At 34.2% G+C, this 19,095-nt stretch overlaps 1 protein-coding gene across 3 annotated transcripts; it reads left to right on the top strand.

Moving 5' to 3' along the window:
• The first annotated feature begins 4,176 nt into the window (after positions 1-4,176).
• Positions 4,177-19,066, top strand: LOC123664301 (riboflavin kinase). 3 transcript variants are annotated; one of them, XM_045598894.1, is made up of 4 exons: positions 4,177-4,277; positions 5,119-5,215; positions 16,555-16,706; positions 18,602-19,066. In XM_045598894.1, the coding sequence occupies exons 2-4, from the start codon at positions 5,128-5,130 to the stop codon at positions 18,809-18,811; spliced, it is 450 nt and encodes a 149-aa protein (XP_045454850.1). In that variant the 5' UTR covers positions 4,177-4,277; positions 5,119-5,127; the 3' UTR covers positions 18,812-19,066. The 3 variants fall into 3 exon arrangements, with proteins under 3 accessions (XP_045454850.1, XP_045454848.1, XP_045454849.1); XM_045598893.1 differs by lacking the exon at positions 4,177-4,277 and adding an exon at positions 4,866-4,913; XM_045598892.1 differs by lacking the exons at positions 4,177-4,277; positions 5,119-5,215 and adding an exon at positions 4,542-4,913.
• Positions 19,067-19,095: the final 29 nt, after the last annotated feature.

The raw sequence follows: 19,095 nt of genomic DNA, 5'->3' as shown, positions 1-19,095 counted from the left end.
ACTCCTAAAATAAATAACACGACATTACAAACAATATTTTTAGATATTTTTCACATATTATTATCTACAGTCCACAGACTAGTAAGTACAGGTACTACAGTAGTACAGACTATTGACTATTTTAAACCACAGATAATTGAATTTATCAAAAGAAAAAATAATATACAAGACTACAGTACAAGTACACAACACATGTTCTAAGATCCGAACTTAAGTCGATCTTCACCGAGCTGATAAAAGAATGAAACATACTTTATAAAAATTTTAGTATATTATATAATATATTAAAAGTGGCTTGCCTAAAACTATCAGTGTTTCTCTACTATATTATGCATGTGTATGATACATATAAAACTTCCTCTGGAATCACTTTATTTACTAAAGAAAATCGCATCAAACTCCGTTGCGTAATTCTAAAGATCTGAGCAAACAGACAGCGGGAAGCAACTTTGCTTTATACTATGTAGTGATTTTTAATTATGGTAGAATATTGATCTCTGGGCGACCAATAGTTTTTAATGATTTTTTAAAAACAATCTGACTTGATAGTATGAAAGGTATAGAAATTGCAGCCGTTGGGTTGCCTATTATTTACCTGGACGAACTATCGGGTTGCCAAGATAACTGGCATCGACATACCTGTTTATAACCCAACGGTTGCATATTGGGTGCGTTCCACTAATAGCCCGCAACGTCAGCGACAACGACTGCTGAAATTGCCGTTCAACTAACATTAAAGCGCCGCTAGTGTTGAAAGCGAATTGTATAAGTGGAACGCATATTTGACGCCAAAAATAGCATGAACTTTTGTGTTTTGCCCATAGTCACCACGCCGGGCAGGCGGGTTGGTGACCGCAAGGCTGGTTTTGTCACACCGAAGAAGTTGCTGCCCGTCTTCGGCCTGTATATTTCAAAGCCAGCAGTTGGATGATTATCCCGCCATCAGTCAGCTTTTTAAGTTCCAGGGTAGTAGTGGAATTGTGTCAACCCTCAGTCACCTCTCACGACATCCACGGGAAGAGAGAGGTTGGCTATATTCTTTGATGCCGTAACTACACAGCATATTGGCGGAAAGCCATATTGGTGGTCGTTAATCAGCTGGTGCTCATCTAAATATCGGCGGGGCTGGCAGTTGATTACAGATTCCATAATCTTTGAGAACAAGGAAGTTATAGCTATTGGTTTACAATTGGACGGATCTGAGTGGTCCCCGTTCTTAGGGACCGGGTGCACTATAGCTATCTTCCGCGAGCGCGGGACTACACCTAATGAATAAGAGTACCGGAAAAGACGCGTAAGGACGGGTGCCAACTTAGGAGCATAAGTTCGTAGCACTAACGGAGGAATGCCACCGGGCCCATTCGACTTAGTGATGTCCAACGAAAAGAGGGTTTTGTACACGGAACTCTGTCGGATAATTATTACCGGCATTAGTGTATCACACCGAGAACGTTTTTATGAAAGCCTACTCTGACCCGCCTATATTTTGGGGGCGAAGTGCTCGTGAACAGTGACGTTATCTATGATGTCGAGTGATCACGACGGCCACGGGCCTTAGGTGGAACGATGGAAAGTTCGTTGTGGTCGTTGCGGTAACTCTGTGGAGCATACCCAATCTGTATGTGCCAGTATATATATAATACTATATATAATACTACTACTTATTGTAATATCTTATAATATATATAGTCCATAGTTTTCTGTATTTATGTATGTATTCATGTCGATGTGTATTTTATCAGAATGCCACCAAAATCACTAACAGACCAATAGTGGTCCTGAAAACCAATGTTAGGACTAATGGTCCTAAATTACACTGAGGCTGTACCTTTTTGTAAGGCATGCTTTTTTTTATATCACTAGGTCGGCAAACAAGCGTACGGCTCACCTGATGGTAAGAGATTACCGTAGCTTATAGACGCCTACAATACCAGGAGCATCGAAAACGCGTTGCCGACCCAATGCCCAATCCCTCCAGGAGCTCTGGTCACCTTATTCACCAACAGGAACACAATACTGCTTGAAAACAGTATTATTTAGCTGTGGTCTTCTGTAAGGTCGAGGTACTACCCCAGTCGGGCTGCTCCATACTTTGAGCAGGAAATTCCCGCTGTGCCCTACCTCAGTTAATGCTGCGATCATGTATAAATTATGTATTAGTTAAATACTTTTAATCAATAAGTTTATGTTTATCTCTTGTTATTTTTTCTTTTATTCGTTTTTCGTTTGCGTTCACTTTCCTGTTATAAATTATACAGTTGTGTTTTTTTTGTATAATTTTAACTTGATCAGCATGTTTTTTTTAATAATAAATTTATTTATTATTAAATGGATGATATTACCAAATTTTTTGCCCATAACCATTTACATTGCTTATCCAATAGCATGGTCAAACCATGCATGTAATAGCATATCTATCTGTACCTACCTTGATGTGGATGCTGATTTTCAGGATTTCGTAATTTTCGTAATTCTCCTTTCTGGTTTTACTTCCCTAATTGTAGGGAGCTGCCATTTTATTAATATAGCAACATTGTACTCCAAAAAACAGTATGATTTGATTTTGATTTTAGGTTGACTACTAATATTATTCATAATAAGAAAATATTAATAAAGAGAATATTCGCTTTTTGAAATAGTTTTATTTTGTTTTTTAATATACCTATTTACCTATATACCATTGTAACTAATTTTTGTTTAATTTTATTTCTGTACTGTTGTTTTTTTTTTTACTACGTAAAAGTGTTTGATTATATGTATGCAAGAAGTAATAAATAAATAAATAAAATAAACAATACCTACTTTATCTTTATCTAAACATTAAAAGCCTAGTGGTTTGGACTGTGCCTTCCTATATGGGCGGTCGCAGCTCGATTCCAGGCATGCACTTCTGACTTTCCGAAGTTAAGTGCGTTTATGTAATTAAATAACACTTGCTTCAACGGTGAAGGAAAATATCGTGAGGAAACTTGCACACCTGAGAGTTCCCCATTAAATTCTCGAAGGTATGTGAAGTCCGTCAATTCGCATTGGGCCAGCGTGATAGACTATGGCCTATAACCCTACTATGAGAGGAGACATGCGCTAAGTAGTAAGCCATTAATAGGTTGCTGATGATGATGATGATCTTTATCTAAAAATCTTTTTTAATTGTTTTAAGAATCTTTCAATCTTAGCGTACAGTGCAAATTTCATCAAGATCGTTTCAGTGGTTTAAAAGAAATGGGTCATAATGTTACACGAAGTCTTTTTTCATTGTAACTTTTGTTACATCAGTTTACCTTTTCAATTCACTTTGTGGATGTGGATGTGGTTTTGTAGATGTTGTTTTCTAATGTTTACGCGAATTTTACTCATTTAATGAAACAACTTTTTTCGGATTTTATCGCGGTTTATTATTAACTTTTGATTCCCAACGTTTCGGATACTTTACAGCAACCATGGTCACGGGAGGACTGTCCGCCTGTGGACTGTCGCTAAACCGCGATAAAATCCGAAAAAAGTTGTTTCATTAAATTTGTAGATGTTTTTAAAAACACAAAATTATCTAATTATTTATTGTGTTAGGTGTCATTCATGTGCATTAAATACTCAAAATGTGCGCGCCATAAAAATAAAGCAGCTAATTGGTGTAAGTCTGTTTATCAACACTAAACTATACTGAGCTAGAACATGTCCACTGATTTTTTATTTTACGCATAGGCCTACCAGTGACAGTAAATTGCGTCGTTGCCACATCCACTACATGGCTCACTACAGGAGATAAAGATGGATATGCCCGCGCGGATTGGGCTGAGATCAAACTAATCGCAAATATTACGATAGGGTACATCAAGTAACAACGCATCTTCGTCATCACGTTTTTTAGCCTACCAAATTTGAGGGATTTAATTATCATTTGAGTTTGAAGATTCCTTATCCCTAGCACATCATAATCTACCGAAATAATCTTCAAAATGAAGCTAGAAACGATAAAAATATCCTCAAATAGTAAACGTTTTTTGATAGATTATCGCCATTATCGTCCAAAGGGACGCCGATGTCCCTTTTCATTTTTGCGAGCTAACAGAATAAAGAAGTCTTGTAAATGCTTGACAAAATTTTTAAATAGTATGGATCCTGAACTTAGGATCAACGTGGTCACCCTACTGAAAGAGATAAAGAACACACGTGACGTAGTTCAAGGTCAAATTTTTTGTCTTCAAAGTATTGTTCGCGATGCACTCTCCAGTGTTTTTCTTAACACTTGTTTCACCAACTTACTCCATAAGTCAAGCGTGCGTAAAGAAGTTTTACTTCAAAAACTTTTTACTGTCGGATACTGTCATCCGTCAAATAACGTTATTCATAACTGGTGAAACAGTTTTATTATTGTGAAATCTCTCAAGTGTGACACAATTGGTTGCGTTCCACTAAGCGACCGCAACGATAGTAAATTAATGTTGTGTTGTGTAGTCGTCGCGAGTGATCATTCGACGACATAGATGACGTCATTGTTCGCGATCACATCGTGCCCACTTCGCTCCAAAATATAGGTGGGTCAGAGTTGACTTTCACCAAAACGTGGTGGAATTTGAAAAAACAGCTGTCAATGTCAAATTGTGAATGTTATCTCATTCGATTCGGCAAAAAACGTAACGATAAATTTTCGGGAATTAAGTTTTACTTTAATCCATGCAAAATACAAAATATTTACTCACAACCCCCACAACTGCATATTTTTACTATGCCGAAATATTGCAAGCGCACAGTTGACACCTGGCAGCGCTCAAATATGCGTTCCACTTATAAAATTCGCCAACAATGCCCGCAGCGTTTTTTTACATTCGTTGAACGGCAATTTCGATTTTCAGCGGTTGTCGTCGATGGCGTTGCGGGTCTTTATTGGAACGCACCTATTATAATCCCATCAAGTAGGTACTATAAACATTCGAGTTTTATTTATTATGAAAGTTACAACTAGGCTAGGATCCTCAGTTTGATATTAGTAATAGCAGGGAGTGTTATATGATTAACACGTATTTTGTTACAATTGCAGTATAACTCTAACTAAAAAAAATAAAAAAAATAAACAGTATTGAGAAGCTCAAGGTACTGAAGTTATTGAAAACTTTTCAGAGAAATAAAATGTCACAATCATACTTGCCCTTTTTTTTAAAAGGTGAAGTTGTCAGAGGGTTTGGTAGGGGATCGAAGGATTTGGGTTGTCCAACAGGCAAGTTCTTTTAATTAAATTAAAATAGTTTAATTTCACTATCCAGATCGGTTTTATTTGTTAATGTTTCTGACATTAAAATAAATCATCTCAAATAATATAATTATAATTATAGTGGTAATGATTTCATACTAAAGAAAAATATTATGTGATAGATTCAGTGTAATTTCTAATATAATAATATTATAAATAAATAATATAGTAATCTTTAAAATTTTTACTGAGTACTTATTCACAGCTGATCTCAGTAATCTATCTATATTTTGCTTACTAGCGATTGATTTTTGACACAATTTATATGGAGTTTATGTCTAATTTCTATCTCTAGTAAGCAAATTTAGAGATAGATAGAGTATTGAAACTGGCCATTAATATTTAACAATTTTATTTTAGGTGTAATAAAATTGTTAAAGCCACCAATACTTTCAACCATAAAATATTTTGTATTTTATAAAATATGTTGCTTTAATTTGTTTCATTTTTTTTTTCCACAATTTCTATGGAGTTTATGTGAAAATTGTATCTCTAGTAACCAAATTCAGAGATAGATAAGAGTCTTGAAAGTGGCTGTTAATCTTTAACAGTTTTATTTTAGGTGTAATAAAATTGATAAAGCCACCAATAATTCCAACCATAAAACAATTAGTATATTATAAAATATGTTGCTTTAATTTGTTTCATTTTTTTACAATTTATATGGAGTTTTGTCAAAATTTTATCTCTAATAAGCAAATTCAGAGATAGATTATTGCAACTGGCTGTTAATCTTTGACAATTTTATTTTAGGGGTAATAAAATTGATAAGGCCACCAATAATACCAACCATAAAACATTTTGTATTTTATAAAATATACATATTGCTTTAATTTGTTTAATTTTTTTTTCAAAATAGATAAATGAATCTTTTAGATTTCTTTTATCTTTTTCTTTTTTAGAAAAGCATTAATTGAATAACTTGCTACATATTAATTTCAAGTATTATTTCTGCTGTTAAAATGTGTGTATGTTAATAAAACAATAAGTTTATAAGTCTACTAAACATTAGATGCTACCAAAACTTCAGGCCAATGTGGTAGTTCTGAAATATAAAACTTTAATTACTAACCTACTTTATGCTTGTTCCTTAAAAACCTATCTTACAATAGTTTTAATGTAATTTAATATATTAAATTTGGATTGCTCTTACTTTTAATCTATAACAATAAAGACTAAGTAAAATAAAAATAAATAAATATTGCCAGATATTCAGGTTAACTAATCTTAACATTTTAAACAACATAACAATTAACTTATGTTTATATATTTAAAAATTATGATGTTTTTATTTTTAAGCTTTTAATAAATCATTACACCTATTAAGGACGCTATCACATTTTTCTACAAATATCAGTGTTTTTCACGTACCATTTAAATTAATTAGGAGTCACCCTGAGAGGATATCTTGGTTTCAAATGAAAGATAATATATTCATCTCCGAGTGAGACCATAAAAATTCTATAGCCCCATACAAACTTTTCACACAAATACAGTTTAACCATCACAGAAATCGCAAAAAATTAAAAAAAGACGGGTCTGAATTGGAACCATTATAGCCTAAATACACTGCACTAAGAAAAATAAATACACTAAGAAATTGTTGCTTATTTAGTCCTCTATGCGTAGCGCTAGATATTTTATATAAAAATAAATAATATTTCCATTTATGAGAAAAATAAGAAACGCTCTCAAATTTCTTCATACATTTTTTACAAGTGAACCATCGTCGTTCGTCATTCCGCGCCGAAACGCGCTCATGGAAGCACGGCTGTATCGCTTCAGCGCAAGTAATAATTACGTAAAAAATGAGTTTTTTGTGTGTACTGTGCTTGGACGAAATTGATACTTCACAATCGATTGTCTTTGCTATGCATCTGGTTTATATATAATAATCAATAATAATAAGTAATCTTTGCAATTTGTCTTCTTTTCAACCGACTTCAAAAAAAGGAGGAGGTTACTCAATTCGACCGTATATATATATATATATATATATATATATATTTTTAATGTATGTTCGGAGATAACTTTTTCGTTTATGAACCGATTTTGATAATTCTTTTTTTGTTGGAAAGGAGATATCCCTAGTTTGGTACTATGATAAGGAAACTAGGATCTGATGATGGGATCCCAGAGAAATCGAGGGAAACTTTCAAAAATCGTACGGGTGACTAGTAAATTTAATCATGTTTTCATTAATAACTATAGGCCAATAGCCGTACTTCCTGCTCTCTCAAAAATACTGGAGCGGATTATGAATAGCAGGCTTACTAATTATCTGGAAAAGAACAATCTTCTCTCACCTGCGCAGTTTGGCTTTCGTGCGGGCAGATCCACTTCTGATGCTGTAAATGAACTTACCAACTTTATAGTATCAGAGATGGATGGAGAGCGGAAAGTCTTGGGTATATTCCTGGATATTGCCAAAGCATTTGACACGGTTTCTGTACCCCTCCTTATCCGGAAAATGGAAAATCTGGGGATTAGAGGTGTACCTCTGTGCCTTTTTGAAGATTACTTGAGTGAGCGTACCCAGAGAGTTAGAATAGACGAATACATCAGTAGCGAGCGTACATTGACTTATGGCACGCCTCAAGGTAGCGTACTTGGACCTACTCTATTTCTTATTTACATCAACGACCTGAGTATGCTCACCCTCCCTGGTTGCAAAATAATCAGCTTTGCCGACGACACTGCTCTCTTATTCACTGCAGATACATGGGCCGAAACATACAGGTATGCTCAGTCGGGTTTCAATACTATCTCAAAGTGGTTACAAGGAAACCTATTGACTTTAAATAGCGCGAAAACCACTTACATCACTTTCTCCTTTAAAGGCATTGTACCACAGTCTACTACTCACGCCATACAAGTTCACTCGTGTTCTGAACCACAAAACGCTTCATGCGACTGCACACGCTTACAAAAAAAAGAGGCTGTAAAATACTTGGGAGTAGTGATTGATAATAATCTTAGATTTGACGAACATATAGATACGATTATTAACAGGTTACGAAAACTTATATACGTCTTTAAAACAATAAGAAATGTCTTGGATGCTAACCGATTGAAATCTGTCTATTTTGCCCTCGCTCAATCGGTGCTAACTTATTGCATCACGTCCTGGGGTGGTGCACCGAAAACCAGACTGATTGACCTGGAGAGAGCACAAAGAGCTATACTGAAGGTATCATTATTTAAACCGTATCGTTACCCCACTGTATTGTTATACAAAGAGTGCCAGGTCTTAACGGTGCGCCAATTGTTTATACTTGACACCCTACTAAGACAACACACACTTCTTGAATATCACCCGTCAGTGTCAGACGCCAAAAGGCGGTACAATCCTGTACAGTGTAGCAAGTTTTCCACAAGGTTCTCAAAGCGATTCTTTTGCAGCTTGGGTGGCTTTTTGTACAACAAAATCAATAGATTTCTGCTTATATACAACCTCACTAAAAATAGGTGTAAACGGAAATTAACTGACTGGTTACAGAAACTGAACTATGATGACACGGAAGCGATTCTTTCTGCCCTTAATTAGAGTACTTCTAACATACTAGCACCCACACCCACACAACACACACACACACACACACACACACACACCACCTAACCCATATTTTACCACGAATAACATAAAATATACTAACCTTAGATATACAAAGTTACTATCTCATATAATATTGTTTACAACAAAATTGTTAATGCCCGTATGATGAGAATTGAAATGTACTTTTTTAAGGGGTGGAGACCTGGTGTCCTGAAACACAGGCCTCGAGCCTAGCTTAGGCATCAGTCTCCCACAATATTAGTTCTCATGTTATTATGTACCTATCTAATGTCCTGTTAGCAATATTGTGGTGAGAAAATAAATAAATCTTATTATTAATCTTATTATTATTAAGTACTATAAAGCACTACTATTTAATAAAGGTCTGGAGTCGATCTGATTGATGATGGAGAAGAAAGATAGTCGAGGGAACTCTTCAACAATTTATAGCAATTACCTGCTTTTTGATCTTAATTCGTTTCTATTGATGAGAACTTTGCACCTGTATTAGTTATAAGTGCCATTACAGTCTGATGATGGAGACAAAAGATAGTCGAGGGAACTCTTTAACGATTTATAGCAATTACCTGCTGTTTGAACTTAATTCGTTTCTATCGATGAGAACTTTGCACCTATATGAGTTACAAGTGCCATTACAGTCTGATGATGGAGACGAAAGATATTCGAGGAATTACCTGCTGTGTGGTCATCTGTGTCACAGGACCAGGTTTGATGATGGAGCCCATAAAACACTCGAGGGAATTTCTCAACAATTTATAGCAGTTACCTTTTGCTGTTTGACGACCGCTTTGATATAATGGTGCATGTGCCGCGTCGGCGGCGCCTAAACACTGACGGTCGCGGGTTCAATTCCCGCTTGGAGTGGATATTTATGTTTATACAAATATTTATTTTCAGTCTAGTTGTTAATCCTTGTGGTTATCCCAACCTAGCCTCGGAGAACACGCTAGTCTGTCAGTCCCGGTTGTTATTACGTGCACCTGATAGCGAACTTTATTCATAGTATGTCGACGCGTTAGCGCAGCGGTCACAGCACTGGCTGTTGCGCTGGCGTTAGTGGGTTCAATCTCCGCGCAGGACAGACATTTGTATTGGCCATATAAGATGTTTGTCATGATCTGGGTGTTTGTGCTTGTGTATTGTGTATGTTTCCGGACCCCCGACACAAGAGAAAAAGCATCCTTGTTAGGTCTACCCATCACTAAAAATTAAAAATAAAATAATTTTTAACAAAAAAAAGCTGACTTCTAACAGGAAACTAAAAAGTGAAAAATAAACTTACTTAGTACAAAGTAATTCGTATTTTGATTTAGTTAATCAGAAATGATTAAATAAATATTTTATAATGTTGAAGAAGTTTCCTGTTTGAAGTCGGTTTTTTTTTTGTTAAAAATTATTTTATTTTAAATTTACATTCATCATTATCATCATTGTTCCGAGAGTTTGCAGAGTTATAAAATAAATAAATTTCTAAAATAGAAGCAGCCTATGTTACTCCTTATTGCATAAGATATATCCTAGTGAAAGTACCGTCAAAATCGGTCCACCCGTTTCAGAGATTAGCCGGAACATACCGACAGACAGACAGACAAAAATTGGAAAAATGTTATTTTGGTATATGGACCGTGTATACATCCGTATGCATTTAGTAAAAAGCAGTATTTTAATATAACTAAAGGACACTCCAATTTTATTTATTTGTATAGATTGTTTACGTAAAATATGTTATGTTTATATTATTATAATGTTAAAACTATAATAATATAACTTAAAATTGTATGTGATTTTGAATTATAAAAATAAGCGTATTATTATCTATTATATTTTATTGTATAGTACGACGAACGAGTACTAGATACCCTGACGCCTTAAGACATCGTCATAAACAGAGTAGGGGAGAGGTTCCGTGAATAGTAGGTACTTAGTAACAGTTACTAAGTTCGACTTTAAACTTACAACTAAATTTACTAATCAATACCAGTAAAATTAAAAATTAATACCTTCAAGTACCAAGATTAGTTACGTCGGTACAAAATCGAGCAGATAGCGGTATCAATGTGTGCGTACGCGTAATGTTATTGTGTTGCGATTTAAATACCTAAACTTGAGCGAGTGAAAAATGTGATAGCGTCCTTAAACATTTTTTTTTTGTTGAAAAAAAGTGTTATTTCCTTTGTACCTACTGTTTTTAACTTAATATTATCACCATGTGATATGAAAACATTTCTAGATTTTCATGCTTTAATGGCCTGTTTCACCGGTTGTGGATAATGCTATTTGACAAATTATGATATCCATCAGATAAAAGATTTTAATATTGTTTTCTTTATTACCTTCAAATTCCAGAGTTTGTGAGATATTTCTATTTGCAAATATGCATCTAAAACTCGTACTTTAATAGAAGTAAAACAGGTCCTAATGGCCTGTTATACCTCCTGCTGTTAAAGATTAATCGCAACATATTTGCAGGATAACCTTTATCCACAACTGGTAAACAGGCTGTAATTGTTTAGTGGCATGTTCTATAAGATCTTTAAATTTTAACTACAATATTATAAGAAAATAATGGTAAAGTTTTAGATTAGAAAAAACCGTATTTTGGGACCGTGGGGGGTAGGGGGGGGGTGGGGAACGCTACCCCTGGTACCACTGTCACACCTCAGAACCCCATGGTTATGGAGATATCAATGGTTAAAGTTTTGAGGTTAGAAGAAGAATTTCGTAGCTTTCACACGTTATTTTCACATTTCACACGCGTTTTTTTCAAATTAATCTACCACCTTTAAAGTTAGAGGAACGCTTGGCTCCGGCGCTGCGGGAAGTGCAGCCCTTCCGCCCTTGCGTGCGAAAGCACGCTCACTCATGCTCCGTTCCGCAGCGGAGGCTGGTCGCCGAAGGCGACTAGCCTCAGCCGCTCCTCTACGCATTCGTTCGCGCGCTTTCGCACGGCGGGCGAGGGCTGCCCTCCCTCCGCGCCTTCGCGGCATAAAAAAAAACACTCTAGGGGTAGGACAGACCAAAACCACGTGAACAGTGGGGTGCTCCGATTCGTTTTTGGGTATTTTTCGAATTTCTAAACCTATATTCTAGCACGCAATGTCGCAATGTTACTAATTTTATTAGAATATTATGTCTGACGCGTTATTTTGTTTAAAAGTGCCGATTTGTCACACAATGCAAACAGTACGAGCTCAAAGGTATTATAATAGCTTTAAATTCTTCTCCTAACCCCAAAACTTTAACCATGGATATCTCCATAACCATGGGGTTTTGAGGTGTGACAGTGTTACCTTGTATAGATTCCCCTACACCCTCCACCCTCCACACCCAAAAACCCCATAATTCGGTTTTTCTAATTCGGTTTTTCCTAGTCTAGATCTTAGCCGAAAATAACATTGTATTTAACATTTTAAATTTTAGAGCAACAACATAATTCTATAGTTTTTTTTTTTTTGAGAATTTGTAATTTTTTTTTATTTAAGTTATTACTAAGTTACGATTAAAATAATTTAGCGGCTTAAAAAAATTATATCTCAAAAAAAAAGTATTACAATACTATTTATTTTACTGAAATATTTGACAAAAATTGTATTCTCAAGAACTACCATATTTAAATATTTTATTTTTAAAATATAGTATATATTATACCTACTATTATATTATACTTTTATTATTAAGATGACATTACTCAGCACACAATGTACAATATTTGTAGATCTTATCACTTACTTATCATACCCTCTTGACATAAATTGCTGTTTTACAATTGATATTATTTATATTTTCAATTACAATGAATATTGAATTGATTAAATAGTATAATATATCTGCTAATTAAAAACATAAAAATCCACAAATCCATTAAATAAAGTATGGCTTATAACTGGAAAGGTGAAACTAGGGATGTTATGGAGATTTATAACCAAAACGGAAACTATCGAATATCCGAAAGAAAAAAAAAACTGTAACCGTAAACACTAAAAATTTCGGATAGGTAAGGAGTCTAGAAAACGTGTTAGTAGTATGTTTGTTACTCTTTCACGCAAAAAAACTATTGAACTGATGTAATGAACTTATTTGGTAAGTAAATATCCGGAATAATACATAGTACATACATAGGTTCCGTTCTATTTCGAAATGCTACCCATTCCCATGCGATCGGAAATTAAGCGGGTGAAATCACGAGGCGCTGCTTACTAGCTGTGTCACTGTATATAATACGTCGGCGAGTCTTCGTATTTTTTGGTAAAAAGTTGCAACAAAATCTTTTTAGTTTTATTGTTTGTAAGTGGCTGGTTTTGATACCGTGAAAAGGTGACATTTGTAAAATGAACTTAAAATATAAAAAACAGGTTCCCGCCACATTTCATTTGTTTTTCTGTACCCCAAAATGGGTAAATCAAACTAAGAAATTCGATACACTTTAAAGTTTTACTTTAAATAATTGTTTGCTAGCAAACGAAAAAAAAAAACGTGCTTTAATTACATCGGCACTATACAAATACATAATTATGTAAGTAGACGAAAAAAATTAACAAACGCACCAACTTAGTCACCACTCCGATTTTCGAAGGTTTCCCTGGATTTCTCTAAGATGTCATTATCAGATCCTGGTTTCCTTATCATGGTTCCACCTTTGGGATATCTCCTTTCTAACAAAAAAAGAATCATCAAAATCGGTTCATAAACGACGTAGTTATACGCGAACACACATAAAATAATTGTGTTTGTTCGCAAACGAAAAAAAACCGACTTCAATTACATCAACGAGTAATACAACGTAGATCGACGAAAAAATAGTCAAGTAACTACGCGTTATCAAAGATTACTCAAAAAGTAGTTATTAGATCTCGATGAAATTTATATGTGACAACATGGTAAACATCAGCTTTCGATTAAATTAAAAATTATCAAAATCGGTACAACCAATAAAAAGTTATTACGGATTTTGGAGAGTTTCCCTTGATTTCTCTGGGATCCCATCATCAGATCCTGGTTTTCTTATCATGGTACCAAACTAGGAATATCCCCTTTCTAACAAAAAAAGAATTATCCAAATCGGTATATCCAGTAGAAAGTTATGTGGTATAATACAACGTAGGTCGACGAAAAAAGCGGCAAGTGAAAACGAATTATTAGATATAACTCGAAAAGTAGTTGTTAGATCTCAAATAAATTTAAATAGGACCAAATGACACATACCACCTTTCAATCAAAAGAAAATTTGTCGAAATCGCTCCACCCAGTCAAAAGTTTTGAAGTAACATACATTAAAAAAATCTAGTCGAATTGAGAACTTCCTCTTTTTTTGGAAGTCGGTTAAAAATATAAATAAATAGTGGATAATCCGTTAACTGGGGATAGCCCTGAGGCCTGATGTCGATTGTCAAGCTTCAAGAAAATGTACTTTTTACGTCAGCGTTGCCAACACTGAAAATTTTGAACATTTTTGTTTTTTTCAAAAAAATTCTACCTCGACTAGTAATTTGGTCATAATTCTTACAAATTAAGGTATTTAGTGTACTTTTTTATTCTACTCGAGAATACTTGTACTACCTAATGAAATTACTATTTCAGACATAATTTGTTCTAAACTTATGAAATTTTTTGAAATTAATGAAATTTGCACTAGAAATGACCAGTATTTAAAAAAAGGTTAGTTTGAGTAGTTCCTAAAAAGGTATAACAACTAGTGCTTGACTAGTAAAATTACATAAGCAAAAGAGCTTATCACGGTCAGAAAGTTGATTTTTCACGGACTGACCCCGCAAACGTTGTTTTGCCATATAATATGTTATTAACCCCTTTATATAATATCTATAACTCCCTCCTTACAACCTAGGGGTATGAAAAATAGATGTTGGCCGATTTACGGACCTACACATGCACACAAAATTTCCTAAAAATCGGTCCAGCCGTTTCAGAGGAGTATGGTAGCTAACATTGTGACACGAGAATTTTATATATAAGATAACATAATTATACACAATCTTATCTGAAATTAAAGACATGACAAACTAACTAGGTTCTGTATGATTTTTTTAAATATATTATATTATAATTAATGTAAATCGCTTCAGCCTGTAATATCTCACTTACTGGGCGTAGGTTTCTTTCCCCATGCAGGAGAAGGATCAGAGCTTAATCCACCACGCAGCTCCAACGCGGGTTGGCGGATAATTAATGTAAATAAATTTTGTAAATCTTATCTTAAATTTCTATACCAAATGCGAAGAATTTTTTTTCTGACCTATATACATATTGTAGTCCTATAGGTATACATTTGTGTTTCAACAACTATATAGCAGCTATCTTTTGATATCTTACAATCACCATCTATCCTATCTAACGGAATCAGATGATTAACTAGTATTAAAGATTTAAAAACCGTTTTATTTAAAATAATAATTTAGTGATAAAAGTATTAGGGCGTTTCACAGAGATCAGTTCTGACGTTTCTATTTCTATTACTAGCTGCACGGACAGACGTCGTTCTGTCAAAAACCTTCCGTGGGCTGTAACGAACATACAAAAAAAAAAAATAGCCGAATTGGTCGAGCCATTTTCGAGTTATGCGCTTAGCAACATTCATTTTTATTTATATAAGATATGTAAAGGATTTGGCATTTTAAATAAATTTGTATTGTGTTATTTGCTGATAATGTATCGCTTATTTTTAAAGTTCATAGGATAGCATGATAGGATAGGAAAATTTATGACGAGAACTGCGCTTTATCGTGAATGAAACACTGTTTTAAGACAAACATTTATATTAACAATAGTTTATTAAACATTATACATATTTACAATTCACAACTTAAGAACTAAATAATTACAGATAGTTTTGGTATAAATCATGTCCGCGTGGAATTGTGCCAAGAATGCTGGCAGCATTACCCCGTTGAATCGCTATGCCGATTCTCTGGGCAAAAAATGCACCAGCCCTCTTGTCAAAAGTGGAGGCAATAAGGCGAGGAGTTATCTCATTTAAAAAAAAAATTAGCACTGCTACTCCAAGGTCTAAGTGTTTCGACTGCAAACGGCACGAAGATGTAATTTCGAATTAGTGACAAATATTTGTGCCGTTTAGTCGTTTCAGCTTTTTCCGCTGCGGCTCCCGCTTTTAAGGCTGTTTCCTTGACATGAGACGGAGCAAGTGTGTCAACGCAGGTCAGACAAACAGTGTTGTTGTTGACACTCTGTTAAGAATCCTAATTAAAATTTGGGAGTAGTATGGAGAATAAATTTGGATTCGAAATTTCAGTGGAATTCTCCTTTTTCATTCCTTACTCTGCGGAGCGGAGTTGAATTCGCAACTAAAAAAAAGTTCGTCAACTGTCGTCATCAACCATTGCTTGATTAGTATATTTTAGTTTTTTGGTTAGGTTAGTTTTGTTACTATATTATTATTGAGAAAATATGACTAATGATGTGGAGGGAGCGTGATTCTTGGGTATTTTAAATCTATCCCTATGGAAAAAATTCTCATAAAACATGGACAAATGCAGCAAATTCTCATACCGAGTTATGAGTCTTTGAAATCTCATATTTCATCATCTCTTTTAGATATATAATTATTCAACTATATGATATAATATTTCGTAGTTTGCACCAAGGCGATTAAAAAAAACTAATTTGAAGTAGTAATGATTTATTAATGTATTTAAAAAATGTTCTGGATTACTTGGAACTTATTTGTTATACATAATTAAATCATTATTTTTTACAGCAAATTATCCAAGAAATGTAGCAAAATCGTTACCTGAAGACGTAAAGCCTGGTGTATACTATGGATGGGCAAAAGTAGACACAGAAGCAGTTCATAAAATGGTAGTTAATATTGGCTGGTGTCCCTTCTATCAAAATAAGGAGTTGTCTATTGTAAGTTACATGTTAGATATATATTTAAACTAGCTTCCCGCTACGGCTTCGCACGGGTATTTAACAAAAATTTCCAATCCCTAATTTTTTTTAATTATCTTCTTTTCATTTTCGTTTCGAAATCGCTTGTTTCTTGTTGGCTATATATCTATTCAGAGAGCTAGGCTCTAGGATATTCGAGAAAGTTTGAGAATATTTTCTTTCTCACACTTTCTAGAATGTTCTCGACTCGTCCGCCGTAACAATAGGTTCTGCAGTTGTAGCATACGTAGTAAAGGCGTGAAATTTAAAAACTTAAATTTTAAAATGTTTTTTGCACTAATTTGAATAACTAAACTTATGTCGCTTTAGCTCCAAAATATAAGTTAGCTACTGCTGTATAAATACATAAAATTTAATAACTTTATTATATGTAGTAACAAATGTAATTTAAGACTTTATTGATATTGGAATTTTAAATTTCGCGCCATTACTACACATCCTGCAATTGTTCGCAGCGCCTTTCGAAATGCAACCCAAAGAATCGTTCTGAATGAAGTTCAAATACTCGACAACAGATGGCGTCACTACATTTAATTTGGAAAAGCTCTTATATCTTTAAAAACACGCCCTTTAGGTTAAAACGGGAACTTTCTTGTTCGCGGGGGGATAAGTCCCTTTATCGTGCCGGGACTCCTTTTTAAGTTTTATCGGCACGCACATTTTATCAACTTAGTTTTCTAATATATAATGATAATGATAAGTAATATTTGCTTCTATTACTTGGTATTTTGTATTTGTAGTATATTTAGTAGTTTCCTATAACACTCGGAAGAACGACGTAAAAGTAAGGAATGTTACTTTAAACGTAGTTTAAAAATAAGCTTCCACTAAGCAGAGCTGACGAGGGTGAAGTGTCCTCTCCACAGACAGATACTGTGTCGCCTAGGACACTCTTCAGGAAAATTCATAGTTGCCTAAACTCTGCGCCACCCTCTCGACCTCACTGGCTAGGCCCACAGGAACGACGAATCGATACGTTGCATACGCCAGTTCGGCTGCAGGAGTCTCGCATTTTAGAGCTATGCCACGAATGCCTGACGGAGACGAATCCGCTTGTTCAGCCACGAAAGGAGCTGTTTACTTAACTATCAAAAATATGGACTGATGTCTGAAATAAATTATTATTAATAACTCACACTGACACTGTCTAAATTGTCTGCTACAGATGGAGTAAGGCCAATGATGAAAGCTTATGGATACTTTAAAAGAATCCAAAATGTATAGTTAACAAGCATATTTTATTTACGGGATATGTCATTATTAACGGCAAGAACTAATCTGTTACCGGTTTGAGCTAGATGCCTCTCAAATTTACACAATATTTACACGTTAAACGCCGCCTTAATTTTTTAGTTTTTCTGTTTGGGCTATGGGGAACATCATGTAGTCAACACACAATGTTTTCGTTGGTGCTGCGAGGGACACCACATGACCGCGAGCCAGAGTCTATTTAAAAAGTATGACTTAGAAAAATATGTCATACAGTGTAAAGAAAAATAAGTAAGATCTTTAAGAATGGATTGGATCTTTAACAATTTTTTTTGTAAATAAGAACTTTTAAACTGGCCCCATGGACTAATCAAGTGAGGCTCAACTGGTGTCCCCCATGGCGTTCAACGTGTTAACATGAAAATAGCATTAGTAAAGATTTCAAAATACGATGTATTTGCGAAATTTTATCTTTAATTTTATATTGTTGGTTACTTCAGACCAACCAATTTTTCTTTTGTTTGGAAGGTTAGGAAAGTTCTACCTCACATATTAACCTAATTATAATAGCAAATTTAATAAGGTACTTAATTATTAAACTTTAGTTATAAATTTCTTATTTCAAATTTACTTTTGATTTTCAGGAAACCCATGTAATGCACGATTTCGAAAGAGATTTTTATGGTGCCATATTGAAAATTTGTGTCGTTGGATATTTGAGACCGGAAAAAAACTTTACCTCCCTAGAAAAATTAATAGAAACTATTAAGCAAGACATTGAAAACGCAAATGTAGCACTTGATCTGCCAGAATCTATAAAATTAAAAGATAATTCATTTTTTACTGATCAATGACTAAAGATACTGCATTTTTATGTTACTATTGAATTTATTAAAACTTAATAGTTTATCTGTTTTATAAAATAAATTTGATTTTATTAAAGTAAAATTAGCATATTAATCTTAATAAATTAATACTTATTTTACTTATATGTTTAAATAATTTTAATAAAATGTTGCAATAAATATGATATCGATGTGCAGGGAATTCCATAATGTGATACTTTTATACATAATATTATGTAAATATATTATACATTTGTAAATCAACTTTCGTCCTTCATTAAAAAAAAAAAAAA

This window comes from Melitaea cinxia, chromosome 21, assembly GCF_905220565.1.
Source record: "Melitaea cinxia chromosome 21, ilMelCinx1.1, whole genome shotgun sequence".
Classification (NCBI taxonomy): domain Eukaryota; kingdom Metazoa; phylum Arthropoda; class Insecta; order Lepidoptera; family Nymphalidae; genus Melitaea; species Melitaea cinxia.
This window is presented reverse-complemented; position numbering and strand designations above follow the sequence as displayed.

Excerpts from the sequence above, each read along its gene's own strand:
- LOC123664301 (XM_045598892.1), top strand. The coding sequence starts at position 4,592 with ATGTCAAATTGTGAATGTTATCTCATTCGATTCGGCAAAAAACGTAAC. Across the intron at positions 4,914-16,554 it reads ACCTATTATAATCCCATCAA|CAAATTATCCAAGAAATGTA; the intron begins GTAGGTACTATA and ends TATTTTTTACAG. Across the intron at positions 16,707-18,601 it reads AAAATAAGGAGTTGTCTATT|GAAACCCATGTAATGCACGA; the intron begins GTAAGTTACATG and ends TTTGATTTTCAG.